This window comes from Helianthus annuus, chromosome 15, assembly GCF_002127325.2.
Source record: "Helianthus annuus cultivar XRQ/B chromosome 15, HanXRQr2.0-SUNRISE, whole genome shotgun sequence".
Classification (NCBI taxonomy): domain Eukaryota; kingdom Viridiplantae; phylum Streptophyta; class Magnoliopsida; order Asterales; family Asteraceae; genus Helianthus; species Helianthus annuus.
In genome coordinates, this window is record NC_035447.2 from 147,716,007 (window position 1) to 147,738,531 (window position 22,525).

Consider the following 22,525-nt stretch of genomic DNA (forward strand, 5'->3'; position numbering starts at 1 on the left):
AAATAAAGATTCATCACACAAAAGTCATACGAAACCTTCACCTAAGATGATCACCGAAAGTTTAGCCGGACATGGCTTGGTGAATCATCATTCCAACAAGATCAATGTTCATATGAATCGAAATACAAACCGAATTGTTTAGAAATGTTTAGAACCAACAAGAAACAGCCAAAATCGCCCCCAATGTTCTGAGAAAATGTCCAATGATGAGATATGTGAAAAGACACTCCAAAAACGGTTTTAATGAAGCAGGTACGAAATTGTCCGTCGCCTCCACCGTAATTTACGGTCTCCACCGTAAATTACGGTGAACATCAAATTGTTACGGTGATATGCTACTGTAATACGGTGGAAGAATGCAGGTTTCAGGGCCACCGTAAACTATGGTGGCCACCGTAATTTACGGTGAAGCCCTGATTCTTGGGTTTTGTTTCTTCTTTCATTCCATGCATGACCCATTCATCTCCAAACCGTCCAAAGCAGCGTTTTATCCCTTTTAAGCTCCCGAACTGCACCTGAAACATAAGAAACCGTAGTTATCTAATTCAAGATAATTACGCAATCAAATGAGGGATAAAATAGTCTTTTAACATCATTAAGGGTTGTCCTATAGACCACCCGTCACTGGTCGCCTGATCGATCAGTTGTTGATCTGAGCGTTTTGCGTGACGAGTTTTGCTGTTTCGATTTCGATTGCAAGCGGTGCGATGCGATGCAGTTTCATAGACAAATTAGTTTTAATCCTAACCACTCATATCTCGCACTATCTCTTCTCCACTAATTATCATACTATATCAACATAGAAACATCCTTATTTCGTATCCGTTTTGCGATTGCGATTCGATTGCGATTGAGTTCGATTGCGATTCGATTGACTACCACACATAACATAAATAAACATGCACAAGTAACACATAAGGCACACACACACGTGTAACAATCACCAAAATGCGTATTTCGAGTTGCGAGCGCGATGTTGATTAGATTAGTTCGATTAGCGTTTAATTGACTTTATCGCATTGTTACTTCCTATTATTCACAGTCGTAAAGCGATAATATTCGATTACAGCGATTATAATTGAGTACTCCACATAATACAACTAACATAAAACATAAAATAGACTAACTATAAGTCAAAGAAGTCAAAACAGGGATTGAGCAAGGAGAGACAGATTGCAATTAGCAATCTTTTCCTCCTTTGACTTCAATCTTGACTTTGACTTTGACTTTCGAAACACGGGGTGTTACACAACAGACCGCCTTGTGCAAACCCGTTAGGGGTTCCGTACGAGCTTCTTATTATCGACTCGCGCTCACGTTATACTACCACACTACCTTTCCTAATGTAGTCGCACTGCACTATTTTCAAAAATGAACGAGTGATTAGATCGAGATTAGGTGTAAAAACCGCAAACTCTCAATCAGATCGCTTGTTTGCCCCGCGTTTTTATCTATAAACAAGAGAATTTGCATTGAACTAGGAGTGAAATCCATACTTTAACGCAAATTTTCCTCTCTACTTTATCAAAACAGGAACGAAGTTGTTAAGTCAGGGGTGAAACCCGGACCTTGACGACTTGTTCTGCCCTCTATTTTGGTTTTACAACACTCTCACCAAAGTCTCGACGGACTCCAACGACTTGAAGCCATACTGTAATTGGAAGGATGCGTGCCGTTCGCTCAAAGTCGAGGCGAGAGCACAGTCCTGAAAGCCAAAGTGTGTGCCAAAAGTCTTTATGAATAGTCGAATCTCTTTGGGTAGTCAATGTCTATCAGCCTAAGACAATCTATATTCGATTTCAAGCTCGCAATCGCTGATTTTATGTGTTTCGTTTCTGAGCCCGCAACTGCTGACTCTGATATATGTCGTTTTATGTGGAACTTTATGTGTTTTATGTGGTTTTACTTGTTTACGTGTTTCGATTTTGGTGATTTATACGCTTTTCGCCGTTCGTTTTGATTGACACACACGAATCGCACTGCACATCTATCTCAACACGCTGACAAATCGTTGCTATTTATGGATGATCGCATGTTATGTTACTCGCTTATGCTATACTACTCGCTGTGTACTCGCTGATCGCAACCGCTATTCTCGAACGCGCAAACTTTGAATAATAGGTTTCTATGTTCAGACTGTATCATGTGTTTCTGTGCCTTACGTGCTTACGTGCTCCTACGTGCTTATGTGTTCTATGATTATGTGCCTATGTGATTATGTGTTTGTATGGTTGATGTGTTCCTATGCTTTAGTAGTAGTACGTGTGAGGTGAGATTCGATTATATAGCGTTTTGAATCCTATGGCGCTGTCTATTGCAGACAATGTCATCATCTGGATCATTTCATTCCCGCTCCGCTCGCCGCAATCACGATGACAAACGCATCGCCTCTCTGGTCGCTAAGCAGATAGCGAAAGTTATTCCCCAAATTGTTAGTGAGCTGAATGAAAACGCTAGCAGATCTTCAGAAGAGTCCAGGATTGATTCACCTAAGTCTGCTTTTAGCTTCAAATAGTTCAAAGCTTACGGTCCGAATGAATTTACCGGCGAAGATGGTCCTACGATTATGTTTCAATGGTTTGATTCGATTAAAGTCACCCTGCGTCAGAGCAACTGTCCTGAAAATCTCCGAACTGTTAACGCCACCGACGTCTTCCAGTCCCGCGCTTTAGACTAGTGGACGGCCGAGAGAAACAAGAGAGGGAATGATGCAGCTTACAGGCTGACGTGGGATGAGTCGAAGAACCTGATGATGAAAGAGTTCTGCCCTCCCCACAAGCTCCAAAAGTTGGAGGACGAGTTCTGGCATCTCAAGCAGAAGGATGGCCACAACGCTGCTTTGACTGCTCGCTTCAAGCAGCTCAGTATAATCTATCCAGGTCAAGTTTCTACGCCCGAAATCACCATCAAGAAGTATATCCGTGCTCTTCCGGATTGTGTGGCTGATTTCGTTCAAGCTGCCAAGACGTCAACCATCGAGGAAACTTTTCTACTCGCTGCTGAGATAAACGACAAGCGAGTCAAAGCTGGGTATTGGGATAAAGCTTCCAAGAATCTGCATCAAGCTACCACCGCTGAAACCGCCGCCACCCCGCAGTCTTCAAAGTCCTCTCGTCGCAAGAGGAAGAACAACAACAACGGTAGCAAAAATTGCGTTGACACCACTGCTGCCCCGCTTCAATCAGTACCTTCTCAACCGCAGCCTCAACACCGCCAAGTAGCGGCGCTGGTTACCCAAGCACCGCTGGCCAAGCGTGCTTACACTAGTCCTCATTCGGCTTGCCCTACTTGTACCTATCACCACCCGGTGGGAATCGCCTGCAGATACTGTGTGCATTGCAACATGTACGACCACTTCACCGCCAACTGCCGTACAGGACCACGTCAAGCGCTAGCTCCAGCTCAAGGTCAAGCTCCTGTTCAACAAGCTCTACTTCCTGCTCCCCAAGGCCAGCAAGCGGCTCCTGCACCCGCGATCCATGCTAGAGCTTGCTTCGCGTGTGGTGACCCCAACCACTTCACAAACATGTGTCCGAATTGAGTGGTGAAGCAAGAGCCACAATAGCAGCAGCCCCAACAACAGCAGCAGCAACAACAGCCAGCAGCCCGCGGACGCACTTTCAACATCAATGTCCGCCAAGCTCAAGTCAATGACAATGTGGTCAATGGTACGTTCCTTATGAATGGTATTTATGCTTCGTGTTTATTTGATACTGGAGCCGATAACTGTTTTGTATCGTTTGAATTCGAAAAGATCCTAAACCATAAGCGCGCCTATCTGCCCTCGTCATTCGATGTTGAAGTTGCCACCGGAAGAACCGTCGCTGTCAATTCTGTTCTTCGTGATTGTACCCTCGAACTCAACAATCACATCTTTCCTATCAACCTTATTCTGATGCAGCTCGGTAGCTTTGACGTTATAGTAGGCATGGATTTCCTTCGGGAAAATCGTGCTGAAGTTGTTTGTTTCGATAAGATGATTCGCTTCTCGCACGCTAATGGTGATTTATTGTGTGTCTACGGTGAAGTCGCGTCGAAGAAACTCCAACTCATGTCGTGTGTACAGGCTAGCAAGTATCCCCGCAAGGAATACCAAGCTTTCTTGGCACACATTGTAGTAGCGGTGAAAAAAGAAGTTAAGGAGATAGATAAGGTGCCCGTGGTTCGTGATTTTCCTCTTGTATTTCCTGACGAGCTTCCTGGATTACCTCCGAGTCGTGATATCAACTTTCGCATCGAACTCATTCCTGGAGCAAATCCTGTTACTAGAGCTCCTTATCGACTCGCTCCATCCGAAATGCGCGAACTCTCAAGTCAACTCCAGGAATTTCTTGATAAAGGCTTCATTCGCCCTAGCACCTCTCCTTGGGGGGCACCAGTCCTTTTCGTCAAAAAGAAGGATGGATCATTCCGGATGTGCATCGACTACAGGGAATTGAATAAGCTAACGATCAAGAACCGCTATCCCCTGCCTCGAATCGATGATTTGTTTGATCAGCTCCAAGGTGCTTCGTGTTTTTCGAAGATCGATCTATGCTCAGGCTATCACCAACTACGCATTCAAGAGGAGGATATACCCAAAACCGCTTTTTGCACTCGTTACGGCCACTATGAGTTCGTTCTTATGCCTTTTGGTTTGACCAACGCACCCGTGGTTTTCATGGATCTAATGAATCACGTGTGTAAACCATTTCTTGACCGCTTCGTCATCGTGTTCATCGATGATATCCTGATCTATTCCAAGTCGAAAGCCGAACACACGCAACATCTACGTTTGGTTCTCGAGCTACTCCAGGGCAATCGACTCTATGCCAAATTCTTCAAGTGCGAATTTTGGCTGGAGGAGGTTCAATTCCTCGGTCATATTTTTAATAGTCAAGGTATTCACGTCGACCCCGCGAAGATTGAAGCCGTTAAGAGTTGGGTTACACCTAAGAACCCGTCTGAAGTCCGTTCTTTCCTCAGACTAGCGGGCTATTATCGCCGATTTATCGAAGGATTCTCTAAAATCGCTGTGCCGCTTACTTCTCTGACACATAAAAACAAGCCTTTTGTTTAGGGAACCGAACAAGAGTCTGCCTTTCAAACTCTCAAGCATATGCTCTGCAATGCTCCCGTTCTCGCTTTACCCGACGGAAACGACGACTTCGTTGTCTATTGCGATGCCTCGAACCTTGGTCTTGGTTGTGTTCTCATGCAACGGGACAAGGTTATCGCCTACGCATCTCGTCAGCTCAAGATCCACGAGAAGAACTATACAACCCACGACCTCGAGCTAGGCACAGTTGTTTTTGCGTTGAAGATTTGGCGACACTCCCTTTATGGTACCAAGTGTACGGTCTTCACCGACCATAGGAGCCTACAACACATCTTCAGCCAAAAAGAACTGAATATGCGTCAACGCCGATGGGTGGAACTTCTCAATGATTACGACTGTGAGATTCGTTATCATCATGGCAAAGCAAATGTCGTTGCCGACGCCCTCAGCAGACGAAGCTATTTGCATAGCGTTCGTAATGTTTAAGCCCAACATCATCTCGAAACTATCATCCGCGAAGCCCAACATGCTTGTTTCACCGAGCGCACTTTGAAGAAGGAAAGGATTCTCAACGATGGAGCCCAGTTAGTGAATAAGTCGAATGGGATATTCCATTATCTAGACCGAATTTGGATCCCTAAGCGGACCGATTTACGACAGATTCTGATGGACGAAGCCCACAAGTCCCGATATTCTATTCATTCTGGTGCCAATAAAATGTACCAGGACCTTTGCTACAAGTACTGGTGGCCGGGCATGAAGAAAGATATCACAATCTATGTTTCGAAGTGCTTGACTTGCTCGAAAGTCAAGGCCGAGCACCAAAAACCCTCTGGCTTACTCGTCCAACCCGAGATTCCCATGTGGAAATGGGAGAGTATAGCCATGGACTTCATAATGAAACTTCCGCGCACGCCATCAAGTCACAACAGCATCTGGGTTATCGTTGACCGCTTGACTAAATCTGATCATTTTCTACCGATACGAGAAGACTACAAGGTAGAAAAATTAACCCGAATCTACACCAATGAGGTCATTTGTCGACATGGGACGCCTCGCGACATCATCTCTGAACGTGGTGGTCGGTTTACCTCGCGTCTTTGGGAAACGTTTCAATCTGCTCTTGGTACTACGCTTAATCTAAGTACCGCTTTCCATCCCCAAACCGACGTTCAGAGTAAAAGAACAATTCGTACCCTTGAAGACATGCTTTGCTCGTGTGTCATAGATTTCGGTGGTAATTGGGACGCATGTAGGATCAAAACGAGCTAAAATCTGATTTTGTAGAAAGATTTAGTTCTAAAACACCAATTTATGTGGTGTTTGAACCAAAATGTGTAGAAAACATGAAGAACTTGATGAATATGAAGATGAACACTAATATGAACACAGTTTTGATCTTTAAAGCCCCAAAAGATTTGTATAAAAAATGTTTTCACTAAAAACCCTCAAATCTATCTAGAATGTGTGTTCCCAAAACCCTAATCATCTCTTTCTATTTATAGCCAAAACAACTTTTGGCTAATTACATTTAGGACCCTAGAGATAATAACTTACTAAAATGGGTAATAAACATGAAGACTAATTAAATAAGATAATAAATATATTTTGTTTAAAACAAAATATATTGAATTATCCAAAGCAATAAAACTATCATATCTCGAACATTCACATACCATATCTTTCTTCGATCTTCTCGTGTCGACTTGTGCGTTGACTTTGACTTGTTGGCATTGACTTGATTCGTTGATAATATTAGACTACACGTTTTAGACCCAACAATCTCCCCCTTAGGCTAATGTTATCAAACTCTTGCATCATCTTTAGAACCGTCAACATCATGCATGATGTGATCTTCAATTTGGCAAGCTTCAGTCTCAATTTTAGACCCAACAGCCTTCACTTTGTAAATGTTACATGCTGGTTATACGTAAACGATTTCGAACCCTAATGTTATTATCAAACTTGTATGCTCACCTTTACACTATGTGTATTGACCTCTATTTTAACGTATGTGACAGGTGCCTAGGATGCTGTGCTTTACCTGCTTTTGTGGAATCAAGTAGGATGGAGTCTAGAAACAAACAAAGACGATTTATTTACTTATTTAAATCTGAGTTGTCGGAACATGTTTTGTTTTGAGGATAACAATGTCTGTAATAATTTGATTGCTTGGTAGGTTATGGTATGGGACATAATATTAACTATCCGGTAATTTAGTTGTTATGGAATTTCTCTTGACAATTTGTTTCTCTCAGTGTCATGCCCGATGTTTCCGTCATCAGTTGGGGTGTGACAGATTGGTATCAGAGCCAAAACTATAGGGAATTAGGCAAGACTCGACCTAGTCCGGGACGACGTCTTAGAAACGACCTAGTCTATAGTCTAAGTACCAACAGACTGCCTTGTGCGAACCCGTTAGGGGTTCCGTACGAGCTTCTTACTATCGACTCGTAGATAATAATTTACTAATGCTCTTAAGTTTTCCTTCACTTTTTTTCGTAAACCAGTTAGTACTAATAAAGTAAAAGGGTAAATTACAGTTTTCGTCCTTTATGTTTGTATTGGATTGCAATGGATGATCTTTAACTTCAATATTTACAGTCACAGTCCTTTATTTGTAAAACACATTACACCCTACGCCCTTTGACACTAACCTAATTAAAATTTTTAGTGAAGTATGGCATATGCTAGGCACATGAGGGTACTTTTGTAATTTTGCTTATTTAATACAAAATAAATAAATAAATAAATAAAACTAAAAAAATATTAAATATAACACCTTTGTTTCTCCTCTTCACTCTTTCCCTTTTTTGTTCCCTGTACTGTTTTAACATTGCAGTCAATAATGTGGACCATTATTAAGAAAACATTGTATGAAATTATGTTCATCCATATTGTCAATAATGTGGACCATTATTAAGAAAACATTGTATGAAATTAGGTTCATTCATATTTTTAGACATTCGAGTGAATGATCTTTTTTCTTTATTGCCCTATTCTGATCATCATTTGTGTTCTCTTATTGACGTTATCTATTTCGGCGAACTCCGAAAGTAACCCGACGGCCAACGACGGTCCAAGCTTCATTGCGACGACAGCAACAGTGAGTAATATGGTAGATTGGTGGCGGTTATGGTCTCCGATGCTTTTTCGGATGTGTTTGGCAACTTATTTTGGTTTAGATCTGGCATAATGACGACGCAAACAATGTTTCTTGGCGATTGAAGGCGGTTCCTGGTGTTGATCACAAATTGAAACAACTGCATCTCCAGGGGTGGCTTGGTATCTAGGGTTTTTAGGTCGGCCCGCCGGCGGCAATAACCTTGTAAACGCTCCTCCGGCTAACCCAAGTAAGTCTATGGGACTCTGGTATTGGTTAATTTCATGGGTTATGCTTCTTTGCTCATTGATTTTACAAGCAATAGGTTGAGGGGATTTTGCCACTTTTGATGTGTTTAGGGCATTAAAACGAAGAATCATCATGAATTTTGCTTGAGATTACCTAATTTTAGTTGGGACTGTCCTGGTTTTTATGAATCCAGTTTGCTCAAAAAGAGATTTTGTTAGGATCTGAGTTTGGATTGATTGTGATTTGTGTTTGAATTTAGATGAACAAATGAAAGAGTAGTGCAGCAGAAATTAAATGGAAGCAAACTTTTCACAATCAAACAGAAGAAATTCTTTCAATCATACATTTTCAACACTGATCAAATGATTAAATTTAATTTTAAACTCCGATTACAATGTATGTATGATATGCAAACTCCCCCTCAGCCCGAGCTCAGTGTTTGTTCGTGCAGAAAGAAGATGGTGAAAGAGCTAAACAGAACAGTACAGAGTACTGTTCTATTTATAGGCACTTGCAAACCACTGAGCATCTAAGATGACGTCACCATGAAAGTGACATCTAACCTCCTAACAAACTCTAACCTCTGATCTATACAAACACTGCTATGCTAACTACTGGTGTTACAATTCAATACATAAAGTAAGCATAAACTGCTGCTGCATCCTTCCACTGTTGTGAACCCAGCAGTACTTGTCATGATCAACAGTGCTTGAACCATGGAAGTAGATTGAGCAGCAGAGCTTTAGTTCTTCAGTCAGGCTTTGACTTGATCAGCAATTGTAGGTCAGCAGTTTGCATGATCAGCAGATGTTGAAACCACTTTCAAGGGGAGAGACTTGCAATCAAACATCTGTTTATTCTGGATCCACTGCCCTGATCCAGTTTTGGCTTTTATTATCTGTTCCTTTGGCAGGGTTCAATCCCAACAATCTCCCCCTGGAACAGATAATGCCAAAACTCTTCATTATTGTAGACCTTTATTGCCTCAACAACAGTTCCCTTATTTGCCCTTTGAATTGCAATTCAAAAGTTAAGGCATCTGTATCATCACCATCCCTGCTAAGTGGAATATCAAGGAGATCCTGCAAATCTTCAAGACTCAGGCCAAGAGCTTGTTCCCTTGTTAGTTTCTTCACTTCGCCATCAGACCTGAACATAGTCAATACATGGTTCTGTTTATCAGTTTTCCACTTTAGTACTTTTGAGCCTGATGGGTTTCTTGGGAGATTTTTATTTGATGAGGAGTTTGGTGATGATGGCCGATTCATGACTGGCTGAGCAGTACTTGCAGATTGGTCCAACTCAAGAGCTTCTTTAATCATTCTTTGTATGCCTTCTTTCACAAGGTCATCTTCAGCAATTAACTCTTGAATTGTTTCAGCATCCAACTGTTTTTGACTCCTTCTTTTATAGATGGCAGCACCAGTAGGAGCAGTGGTTCTTTTGACTTGCAGCTTTGGTGGTCTTTTTGAGACCTCTGCTTTGGAATAATCAGGCTTTTGTGGAGCTGTCGGATCTTTCTTCCTAAGTTCCTCCAACCTTTTATAGGTGGCCCTGACCCTAGCTTCTCCCCACTTTGACACAGAGTTCCTTGATCCATATTTAGCAATTATCAGCTCCTCTTTCATTCTCTTTAACTCTAAGGCTTTGTCAGCTTCAACCTGTTTGAATTTTTCAGGGGGAGACTACTGGATATTATCTTTGATCATTTCATGAATCCTGGCTACTTCCTTTTCAAGCTCAGGAATGGACCAGTTTTTGTACATGTGTTTCTCCCCCTTGTATTTCTTGTAGGTCATGATATTTTCAATGTAGTCTTTTCTTAGGGACTCATCTGCCCTTTCTGAAATTTGTTGACTAACATTTTTGGCAAATTGTTCCATTGATCTGACCTGTGTAAGGAGAAACTGATAGTTTTGCTGAAATTCCCTATCAGATTTCCCTTGTTTGTTTTTGTTAGCGATATCCTCTGCTTGCTTGGCTTTGATTTCTAAATATTCTTCAATGTTGTTTGGCCTGGGATATCCTCTAACTGAGGGCAAGCTCTTTTTGGTAGGGTTATCCTCATAGTAGAAAGATTTGATTTCATCTTTAACTGCTATGAGTTCTAAAGGAAATACAACACCTGCAGGAGGTAATTGCTTTTGAATTTGAGTTGTAGAGAGAGGAATGGGTTTTGAAATTGTGACAAGTGCTTGGGATTTTGAAGCTGTTGATGGTGGTGATGGAGAATCATCATCTGATATATAATAACCCTTCTCCTTTTTATTTTAGGAGAGGCAGATGATGTTTTGGATGGAACAGTGGAGGTGGTTTATGACTGACTAACAGTTGTTGAAACAACTGGTGTTTCAACCACTGTTTTCATTGCAACAGATGTTTTAACATCTGCTGTCTTCTGCTTTAAGGCAGGAACTGATGTTGGAGACATTGTTGTTTTTGGTGGTGGCAAGGCAGTGGTAGTGGTGTGTGTTGAAGTGGTATGTGTTGAAGTGGGAGCAGTTGTTGTAACAACTGAGGTACCGACAGATGTTGATACAACAGAAGTTTCAGCAACTGTTTGGATGGAGGTTTGATGTTGGTGGCTTTTGGATGGTGGTTTTGGAGTATGCTTTGGAAGACTGGATGGTGTGGACTTGGGTTTCCTTACTTTTCTAGTAAGATTTCTTTTTGGAGCAGGATTTTGATCATCCTTTTCACCAGAACAACCCTGCTCATTCAGCTTCATGAAAGCTCTTTTCTCCTCATTCCACCTTGACAAGTCCTTTGCCGCTCTATCCCTTTTTACACTTATGACACCATCATCAAGTGCATTCTGGGTAACATCAACCTTCTTACTACCATCTAGCAAGGGAATTTCTCTAAGCATTGCATCTTTTTCTGTATCAAGATATAGCCCATTATCAATCCCTTTCTTTACCCACTCCTTAATTTTCTCTCCCTTTTTGGCATTATCTGAGGGAATTTCATCAATGAAAAGGACTGTCGGAGGAGCAATGCCAGTGGTTGTCAACAGATGGGCCTTGATAGCCTTGATTTCATCGTTTGTATCCTTGAACCTAGACTCCATTGCATGTTTGAGCTCTTGAACATGTTTGTCATGCTGCTGCTCAGCCATCTGGTGTTGTTGGTGGAAAAATGGTTGAAAAAGATTCCAGAGCTCATTTGTAACATCTACTGGTGGTGGAGCAGGTGCTTGAGGTGGAACAGCAGTGGATTGTACCATTTGAACTGTCAACAACTGATGCAACATGTCTTTGATTTCTGCAACAGTGGTATCCAGTTTTTCAACTCTGTCCTTCAATTCCTGGTACTTTAAACCATCACCCTAATGGGATCATCTGATTTCCCACTAGCAGTGGTTTTATCAGATGTTGAGGTAGGGAGTGTACTCCAAACATCAACAACTGATGCCCCTTTTTCTTGGTACTGGGGTCTTCTTCCTTCAACACTTGATAATCTTTTGATGGAACTAGTGGTTAATACAAACTCTCTAGCAGATAACAGAGGTGTTATGGAAGGAATTGCCTCCAAGGAAGTCTTATTGATGTAACCACTGTCCAAATGTAAACCTGTAGGTTCAACACTTGTAGTGGCTGCTTCACTTGGATTACCACCAAGAGTTACTTGTAACTCAAGGGGTGTAACCTCCTCAGGTTGTGTTGGTGGGTTAGCAAAGATTGATACATCAGGCCCAGTCTTTTGTTGAGGTATATTCTCATGGACAGGTGATTGAGAAGGACTGGTTTGTGCCAGGTTCAGATCAATTGCATCCAACAGTACTTTGGTATTAGGTGGAATTGGGGATGTGAAGGTAGGTTTAGAAAGTGGAATTGCCCCGGGTATTGGGCTGTGGATGATGGAAACGAGTGCTTCCAGAGCATCATGATGTGGTGACCCTTGTTGTACAACCTGTTCTTTTTGTGAAGAGATAGGAGGAGTTTCGGCTAGGGTTTGAGATATTTTTACCAACTGCTGTGAGGAAGTAGCAGTAGTGGTTTGTTGTGACTTTTGTGCTGTCACAGGCAGTTGCTCTGGTATCTCATCCTCCAGAGTTGCCTTTTTGATGGGTTTGGGGGGTTCTTGATTTTTCTTTTTCTGTGGCTTTTTGGTGATTTTAGGTGTGGGTTTCAAGGCAGTTGTTTGGCTACCTTGATCACCTTGAGCAGTGGGCTCAGCAGCAGATACTTGAGGAGCAGTGTTTGCTGCTAAAGTCCGCTCAGGCACCTCTGCTTGTGTTTTGCAAGGTGTTGACATTCTTGTAAATGTTTCAGCAGTTAAGCTGTTTATCTGAAAAGAGTCACCTTGATTTATTACCGCAATATCATCTTTACTGTTTTTTTCTCAAAGTAATAACTCAAAAATCTTGGAAACAGTAAAAATGATTTTGTTTCAACATTTTTAACCAAATCATTAAAGATTACCTGGGAATAATTAAAGTTTTCTTCTTGAAGAATAGCATATCCCAGATTTTGAATCTTCAATGGTATTTCATTAAAAGAAGTGGTTTTATTTGAAACACACATGAGGAGGGTATGGAATAAAAATCGTGTTGCAGAAGGGAAGAAAACTTTTTGTAAGGTATCCCTCTTCATCATTGTGTCTGCATACTGTCGCTCAATGAAGTCAATTTTTAACTCGCTTTTAGGGAAAGAAAGTTTACCTTCCTGATCATCGAGCTGAAAGACTTCAGATATGGATTGCGGTGTGATTCGGACTGCTTTCTTCTACAGAGTAGAGTTAATGGCTATGACATCTTATCCTTGTTTTTCAAGGGTACAATTTTTCCAAAACTCTCTCTGAGTTTGCAGATAAGTGGGTGCATCAATGTTTAACAAAGTTTTGTACTTTGATCCGTTAATCATATCGAGGATGGAATCAAATGTATCGATGTGGCCGGATTTTGTGAGAAGACCCAGTAGATTATGAGACGGTTTGTGTGGGATTTCTGTGGGGGTAGCCTTTTGAGAGGCCCCTTTGGAAGATTTTGCGGATGATTTCGATTTTGTCATTTTGAAGATGAGAATCGAAGATGAGATTGTGGAGAAATTTGATGGAATGGATTGGAAATTGCTTTGAGAAGAGAATTTTTAAGAATTCAATTCGACAGTGAAACCCTGTTTGGGCTTTGAAAAGGGGGTTTTATAGAGGAAAAGTGAGTGCTGACATGGCAGCGGTTACAAAAGGTCTGACCACTATGTACTGTCCACATGCCATCCCCTGGTGAAATGAAGGACAGTACTTTTGAACAGTATATTTTGTGAAAACAACTGGTGAAGACAGTAGTTGTAATGGTAATGGAGAACAGTGGATGCTTTTAACTATCAGTGGATAGCTCAGCAGTGGATACAACACTGATTTTGACCATCAGTGGTTATCAAAGGAAAATGAGAACAGGGGATGACTTTCAGCAATGGACAGACTTTTGAGGTAGAACAGACTTTTGAACCCATCAGTGGTTATGGCAGACTTTTAGGATTTTAATGAAAAATTCATTTTTAGCTATTTTTAAGGATGGATTTTTGATTTTCTGAAAACATTTTAATGCTTTTATTCATAGAAAAATAGTATTTTGCCTGTTATTCCATGTTTAGCATGCCAATCCTAGATATCAAGCTTTCAAAGGTGGATGTGTCTAATGCTTTGGTTAGCACATCTGCCAGCTGATCCTTAGTTGGAACATGATGCAGAGAAATCAAACCTTTTTCATAGCAATCCCTCACAAAGTGATGTCTGATGTCGATGTGTTTGGTGGTTGAATGGGAAACTATATTTTTGATGATATTTTCTGCTGAGTGACTGTCCAACATTAGTGGTGTATTCAAGGCAGTGATACCAAAATCCAGTAACTGATTTTGAAGCCAGAGCAGTTGGGCTGTACAGCTTGCAGCAGCTATATATTCTGCCTCAGCAGTGGATGTGGAAACAGCCGCTTGCTTTTTGCTTTGCCAAGACACTAAGCAGTTGCCTTGGAATTGGCACCCTCCTGAAGTAGACTTCCTTGTTTTATCACATCCAGCAAAGTCACTATCTGAAAATCCTGAAAGCTCAATTTTACCATCAGCTGGATACCAGATACCAAGTGTGGGAGCACCTTTGAGGTATCTGAATATCCTTTTTACAGCAATAAGGTTTGACTTTCTAGGGGCTAACTGGGATCTTGCACAGACACATGTTGCAAACATGATATCTGGTCTAGATGCAGTTAGGTACAATAAAGACCCAATCATGCTTCTATATAAGGTCTGATCAACCAAATCATCCTTTTCTTCAGACATGGCCAATTTATTGGTTGCAATAGGTGTACTACATGGCTTACAATCATCCATATCAAATTTCTTTAAAAGTTCTTTGGCATATTTGCCTTGATGGATGAAAGTACCATTTTGCAGATGCCTTACTTGGAGACCAAGAAAGCACTGGAGTTCACCCATTGCACTCATTTCAAACTCAGCTGTCATGAGTTGCCTGAACTCTTCACACATTTTATTACATGTGCTTCCAAAAATGATGTCATCCACATAAATTTGGACAATCATCAAATCCTTCCCTCTCCATTTTAAAAACAGTTTTTTATCAATCCTGCCTCTGGTGAAACTAATGGAAAGTAAAAATGTGGACAGAGTTTCATACCAGGCCCTTGGTGCTTGTTTCAAGCCATACAAAGCTTTATTTAGCTTGTAGACATGATTTGGATTAAATGGATCCTCAAAACCTGGAGGTTGACAAACATAAACCTCCTCTTGAATCTTACCATAGAGGAATGCACATTTGATATCCATTTGATACACCTTGATGTTGTGGTTGACAGCAAAGGCCAGAAAGAGTCTAATAGCTTCAAGTCGTGCTACAGGGGCAAATGTTTCATCATAGTCAATACCCTCTTCTTGTCTGTAACCTTGAACCACAAGCCTGGCTTTATTATTCTCTGGCAGTGGTACAAGCTCCCATACTTGTTGTCTTCTGAACTGTTGGAGCTCCTCTTGCATGGCTTCTACCTAGCTGTTGTCTTTCAGTGCCTCTTGGTACTTGACTGGCTGATGGAGTGATAGAAAGCCAGCAAAAAGACAAATGTTTTGGGATTGCTTTCTTGTAAGCACCCCTTCATTGATGTTGCCAATGATTTGATCTGGTCGATGAGATTTCAAGAAGATGAGCTCTCCTTGGTATGGAACAATGGCATTGAGTGATGAGGGCTACAGATGTGTATCATCTGAGCTAACCACTGCTGGTGACTTTGATGACCCAGCAGTGGCTTCAAAAGGTGGTGGCATAGGGGGTAAAGATGTGGACACTTGCTGACTTTGATCCACTGTTTGAGGACTTTTGTCAGCAGGGTTTGATAAGGTGGAAGCAGTGGTTGAAGGGCTACTTTGGTCAACAACTGTTGAGGTAGAAGTGGTTGAGCTTTGACAACTGTTTTGAACAACTGATGCTCTCCCTATTGAAGCAGACTTTTGAGGAATGATGATCTCATATCCATAGTCTGGTGATGAATCTTCTGATGGACCTGCACTGTTAGTCTTGACAGTAACATTTTCAAAAGTGAATTTTTCAAGATCAAACAATTCTGCAGGATTTGCAGGGATTTTCATTGATGAAAGTTCATTGAACTTTACATTCAAAGTCTCTTCCACTGCTTTGGTCCGTGTATTAAACACTTTGTAGGCCTTAGCAGTGGTTGAATATCCCAGGTGGTATCCCATATCGATTTTGGCTGCAAACTTTGAGATAGAATCTTTTAAGTTTAAAATGAAACATGGGCAACCAAAAACTTTGAAATATGAGATTAATGGCTTTATTTTATACAGAATTTCATAAGCAGTCTTTTTGTGCCTAGGGTTGATCAAAACTCTGTTTTGGACATAGCAAGCAGTGTTTACTGCCTCTGCCCAAAAAGTTAATGGCAAACCTGAATCTGCAAGCATGGTTCTAACAGCCTCAATCAATGTTCTGTTCTTTCTTTCAACAACCCCATTTTGCTCTGGTGTTCTAGGGATGCTGTACTGCCTTACAATCCCTTTCTTCACACAGAAGGCATCCAACTCCTTATTTTTGAATTCTGTGCCATTGTCACTCCTGAAGACTTTTACTGGAAGGTCAAATTGCTTTTCAACTTGTGTCACAAAGTCATGCAAAATGCCTGCCGTCTCATCTTTTGAGTGTAAAAAGAAGGTCCATGTAAACCTAGAGAAGTCACCAACAATAACCAAGCAATATCTCTTCTTTTTGAGACTCATGACTTGCACTGGGCCAAACAAATCCATATGCAGCATTTGCAAACATTGGGTTGTTTTGGACTCTTCAATGGACTTGAAAGAGCTTTTGTGCTGTTTTCCTTTTAAACAGGAAACACAGTGTTCAGGACATGAAAACAATTTTTGTGGTAAGCCTCTCACTAAGCCATTTTTTGAAATTTCATTGATTGTTTTGAGATTTGTGTGTCCCAGTCTTTTGTGCCATAGCTCTGTCTCTTTGTTAGAGGGAGCTGAGAACAGACAGGCATCAGCTCTGGGACACTCTCTTGACATGTCAACAACATAAACATTGCCACTTCTTTGAGCAACAAGTTTAGTTGTGCCTTCCTTGATTATTGCTTCAATCTTACTAACCATTTCTGGTCCTACAATCCTACAACAATCCTTTGTGAAGAATGATCCAAACCCTTTTTCACTCATTTGAGACACACTCAGGAGGTTGAATTTTAGATTGTCTATAAGATCGACATTTTCAAATTTTACATTTCCAGACTTTACTGTACCAGACCCCAGAACTTTTCCTTTACTATTATTACCAAAGGATATATCACCCCCTCCATGAGTTTTAAAATCTTGAAGAAGGGCTTTAGATCCTGTCATGTGCCTGGAGCCTCCACTATCTACTTACCAAAGACTATCTAAGCATGCAGAAGCTCCCTGCACATGAAGTAAAAGGATTAGTTCATAAAAGTCTCCAAAGCCAACAGGGATTTGGATGGAGTCTCAACAGTGTATGGGATGGAGGCAGATGTATGGACAATGGTTAGCACAGGGGTTTGAACATTTTTGAGAATGTTTTTCTCTAACCACTGTTGGGGGTCTTGGCCAAGCACCTGTTGATAACCAAAAGGATGTCTGTTCACTCTTGGTTTAGAGGGCCTTTTGTAGGTCTCATAAACGTGTGGAATCCTTTGGTATGATGCTTTTTCCTTGCCTTTTCTGAATTGATTGGCAGGGGGTGCATCAGTCACCTGTACATCTCTTTTGACAGATGTTTGGTTCAGCTGTTTTGTGACAGCAGTTTGGACAGGGACAAACAGTGGTTGTTTCTTGGTGAACTTGACAGATGATGTTGATGGACTCAAGGATGTTTTTGCAGTGTATTCATTCTTTTTTATGTCAAAGTTTTTGAGATACACACATCCTTGAGTTTTGTGATTATCTTTACCACAGATGGTGCAGCTTTCAGCAGGTAAAATGATGCTTGTTTTGTTTATATCATATGCTTTTAGATGAAAACAATCTTTTGTTAGATGATTCTTCTTTTCACAGAATTCACAAAACAAGTTTTTGATCTTTTCTCTTTTCTTCCTTTTCTCAGATTCCTTTGCAACAGAGTTTTGAACATCTGTTGGGATATCTTTGATAGGAATGATTCTTGCTTTTGGAGCTTTTACACCATCAGTGGTTGTGAAATCCATTGGTTTGAAATTATCCAGGATATCACACTCATCAGACCATGTGGGTTTAAATTGGTATTTCTCAATTTCCTCAAAAGTTGAGGATCCCACAGATCTTTCCAGAGTAATTTTGTTACCAAGTTTGTCGGTTATTTTAACCTCTTGGCCATTTTTGTTGGTTGGAATTATCTCAGTTGAACCAGCTTGTTTTCCAGCAGTGTTTTCAAGATCATCATATTTTCTATGTCCAATACCAAATTTAACATTGCTTTCAAGCTGTTTTGCAAGCATAACCTCATACCCTTTACAAGACTCCACCCATCATTATGCTCTGCTCTTCTTTTAAACTACTGATCTCTTTATCTTTTTCAGTCAATTTGTTTCTAAGTTCTTTTAATGACTTTTCAAATTTGACTTCATCAGATAGGACTATATTCCTATGGTTTTCATTTACCTCTTTGATGTTAGCAAATGCAATAATACATTTGTCTGAACACAGTTTTTCAAGAACTTGATGTGATACCTTCGCAGCAGCCATCATAGCACAATCACATTGATGATCATTATCTTCATCAGCTCTCCCTTCTTCTTCACCAGCTTTCTTCAAGTCTTCTTTCTCTCTGTCATCTTGTGACCAAAGGTCGGTCAGTGGTTCAATCAGGGTTTCTGAATTTTCTCCCAGCAGTAGTTCACCAGCAACTGCTGTAACCACTGCTTCAGCAAATTCATCCACTGTTTCATCACTTAGCTGTTCACCTTTAGTTTCAACCCCTTTTGGTATTGACTCTAATGCCATCAAACAAAATTCATCATCAATAGTATCATTAGTAGCATAGAGAGCAAAATTTTCATCACTATGTTCATCAGGCATGCTGCTCCAATCAACAAAGCCTTGTGTGAAAAAGGTTTGCTGATCTGGTTGTGTCGCTGTTGGAGCAGCTTGTTGAGGTGCAGCAGGTTGCACTTGTGCCTGAGGAACAGGGGCTTGAACATACTGAGTTTGTGGAACAGTGGTTTGAACATAATGCACAGGCACAGGGGTTGCAGCATAATGAGCAGTGTTAACATGTGCTGCAGGGGCATATTAGGTATAGTGCACAGTGTTTTGTTGTTGTGGTCTAGGGTTTGAGCCAGGGTGAGTGATTATGGGACTAGTGGTTTGACTCCTACATTCCCTAGCAAAATGACCTAGCCTATTACACTTGTAACACTTGATTTTTGACTTATCCAACCCAACCCTCAAATTTCCATGAAGCCCTGGAAATTTACTCCCTGTTCTTTTGTAGAATTTGCTTGTTCTAACACTAAGGAAAGCCAATTGATGCAAAATGTCCATCTCTTCTAAGTCAGTGGGATCAAAATGTTGCAAATCATTTAGTTCAAAGCATAAGTTATCTAACATCTGGTTTTCAGTATTTGCAGTGAAAGCATAATTTGCAGAGTGAGAATCAGAGTTGTTAAAATTACCGCCAACAGTTATGTCAATAAAGTGATCATAACTCTGATCCTTACTGCTGCTACCAGATTCTTCCTGTCCAAACAGAGTTGTGCTGCCAAATGAATAGTCATCAGTAACTTTACCAGACTCTGGCAACTTCCTTTTCTGGTTTAACTCCCTTTCATAGGTCAGGAGTCTACCATGGAGTTGGGTTAGGGTCAGATCTTTGAACTCAGCTGAATTTCTGGTGACAAAAGCAATTGTGTCCCATTTTTCTGGCAGTGATCTAAGGAACCTGCTATTTTGGGTTGCATTTGGAAATGTAACCTTAACAAGCCTTAGTTCACTGATGAGACAGCTGAAACGTTCAAATTGTTGGGTTACTGACTCCCCTTTGATATGACAAAATGTTCCATACTGTTGAGTCAGAATTTCCCTGTTGTTTTCAATAACCTCTTCCGTTCCCCCGAATTGTTCCTTCAATGCATCCCACAATTCTTTGGCACTGTTACAATGTAACAGCCCAACATAGATTTCATTGGGTAGTGCAGAGGCTATGATGCTAAACGCTTTGGCATCAAGTTCGAACTTCTGAAAATCCGATACAGTGTAATTTTCAATTGGTTTAGGAACGAACTTTTTAGTGTCCTCTGTGGTTGGCACCATAGGAACATGAGGACCGAAAATGACAGACCTCCAACATCCAGTGTTTTGTTGAGCGAGGATGTGACACATCCTTCGCTCCCAGATGTTGTACTCATTTCTTTTAAGCATAGGTGGTTTAAACAAAGAGCCAATGTTATTTTATCATCTTGTGAGTACGACATCTTTCTGGTTGTTTTACAGGGTTCTGATTAATCAACTTTATCGGTGATTAAACCTTACTCTGTTTTTCAACACAACAAACAAACTATTAGTATCAACAATTTCGAGCTGAACTATTTACGTCAAAATGATTGTTAAATCAAATTTGACTGTCCAAGCTCTGATACCAATTGTTAGGATCTGAGTTTGGATTGATTGTGATTTGTGTTTGAATTTAGATGAACAAATGAAAGAGTAGTGCAGCGGAATTTAAATGGAAGCAAACTTTTCACAATCAAACAGAAGAAATGCTTTCAGTCATACATTTTCAACACTGAATCAAATGATTAAATTTAATTTTAAACTCCGATTACAATGTATGTATGATATGCAAACTCCCCCTCAGCCCGAGCTCAGTGTTTGTTCGTGCAGAAAGAAGATGGTGAAAGAGCTAAACAGAACAGTACAGAGTACTGTTCTATTTATAGGCAGTTGCAAACCACTGAGCATCTAAGCTGACGTCACCATGAAAGTGACATCTAACCTCCTAACAAACTCTAACCTCTGATCTATACAAACACTGCTATGCTAACTACTGATGTTACAATTCAATACATAAAGTAAGCATAAACTGCTGCTGCATCCTTCCACTGTTGTGAACCCAGCAGTACTTGTCATGATCAGCAGTGCTTGAACCATGGCAGTAGATTGAGCAGCAGAGCTTTAGTTCTTCAGTCAGGCTTCGACTTGATCAGCAGTTGTAGGTCAGCAGTTTGCATGATCAGCCAGATAGGAGGTCAGCAGATGTTGAAACCACTTTCAAGGGGAGAGACTTGCAATTAAACATCTGTTTATTCTGGATCCACTGCCCTGATCCAGTTTTGGCTTTTATTATCTGTTCCTTTGGCAGGGTTCAATCCCAACAGATTTTTACTCAGGTTGTTTTGTAGTTGAAAGGGTGGTGGTGGAAGGTGCTAAAGAGAGAGACTTAATTGATAAAGATATTTTATGGTGGCTTGCTGGAGTTTTGAGGTGGTGGTGGGTTGGTGGTGGTAAATGGAGAAGAAGAACAATGACAAAAGGATAGGGTTTTATTCTTTTAAATAAAAGGGTAACGTAAAATTACTGAAATACCCTCATGTGCCTTACACATGACCGGACTTAATTGATAAATTTAACTGGGTTATGGTTAAAGGACGTAGTAGTGTGTAATAGGTTTTGCAAATAAAGGATTGTGACTGTAATTATTGAAGTTAAAGGTCATCCATTGTAATCTGATACAAACATAAAGGACGAAAAGTGTAATTTACCCAAAGTAAAATGTCTTTTATATGCATACCATTTTACCCAACTTCGAAGACCCAATGAAAAAATATTGTTTTTTTTTTTTTGTTAAAATTATACAGCTTAAAAAGTATGTTTTTAATTTCTTTCAATATTTTGACTGGTTTAGTTTACCCAGACCACTTTCAAACCTCAACCGAACCGTGAAACTCAGTTTATCAAATCGTAAAAAATCATTTGTCTTAAGTAACCCGACCGGATTTAGCTCAGTTTGGGCTGTTCTGTCGGTATCAACGGTTTTTGAACATTTCTCTTTTTAACATGAATTATAAAAATATTAAAACTTTTTTCTAACTTGGATATGCAGTGTTGGAGAAATTTTCAAGAAGTATACTTCAGGGAAGTTGCCATTGGCATTTAAGAGCATACCGGCAAAACAACATTGGGAGGAGCTTCTGTATTTGACAGAACCAGAAAAATGGTCACCAAATGCAATGTATCAAGCCACCAGAATTCTTGCTTCTAATATGAGTTCTAAGAAAGTGGAACAGTTTTACAAATTTGTTTTACTTCCTCGTATTAGACAGGATATAAGGAAGAACAAAAAACTTCATTTTGAATTATATCAAGCTTTGAAAAAGGCTGTGTATAAACCAGCTGCCTAATAAAGGAATTTTGTTCCCGCTATGTAAGGTATGAATTTGCTACACTACACCTTAACGGAAGGAAATTCGTTATTCTAGATGAAAGAAAGAAAAGTAATTTACTTATTTGTTGATTTATTTAGTATTATAACTGTTTTTTTTTTAATAACGAGCAAGGCTTTTTGTTTACACATTATTCAACTACTGCGATATCTTACTTGTATATAGATGACAGGAAGTTATGTTAGCCATGATTATATTAGGAGAAGGGTGTGCATATTGGCACATCATGTTGCCTATTTGGACA

The 22,525-nt window shown here is 40.4% G+C and overlaps 1 protein-coding gene across 1 annotated transcript; it reads left to right on the plus strand.

Annotated features, from left to right (window-relative positions):
* Window positions 1-2,323: 2,323 nt before the first annotated feature.
* LOC110914339 (bystin-like) lies at window positions 2,324-22,239 on the plus strand. The gene is made up of 4 exons (XM_022159139.1): window positions 2,324-2,435; window positions 2,958-3,229; window positions 21,697-21,704; window positions 21,942-22,239. Exons 1-4 carry the CDS (start codon window positions 2,324-2,326, stop codon window positions 22,237-22,239), a joined length of 690 nt encoding a protein of 229 aa, XP_022014831.1.
* The last annotated feature ends 286 nt before the right edge of the window (window positions 22,240-22,525 follow it).

Excerpts from the sequence above, each read along its gene's own strand:
- LOC110914339 (XM_022159139.1), top strand. The coding sequence starts at position 2,324 with ATGTCATCATCTGGATCATTTCATTCCCGCTCCGCTCGCCGCAATCAC. Across the intron at positions 2,436-2,957 it reads AGTTATTCCCCAAATTGTTA|CTGCCAAGACGTCAACCATC; the intron begins GTGAGCTGAATG and ends ATTTCGTTCAAG.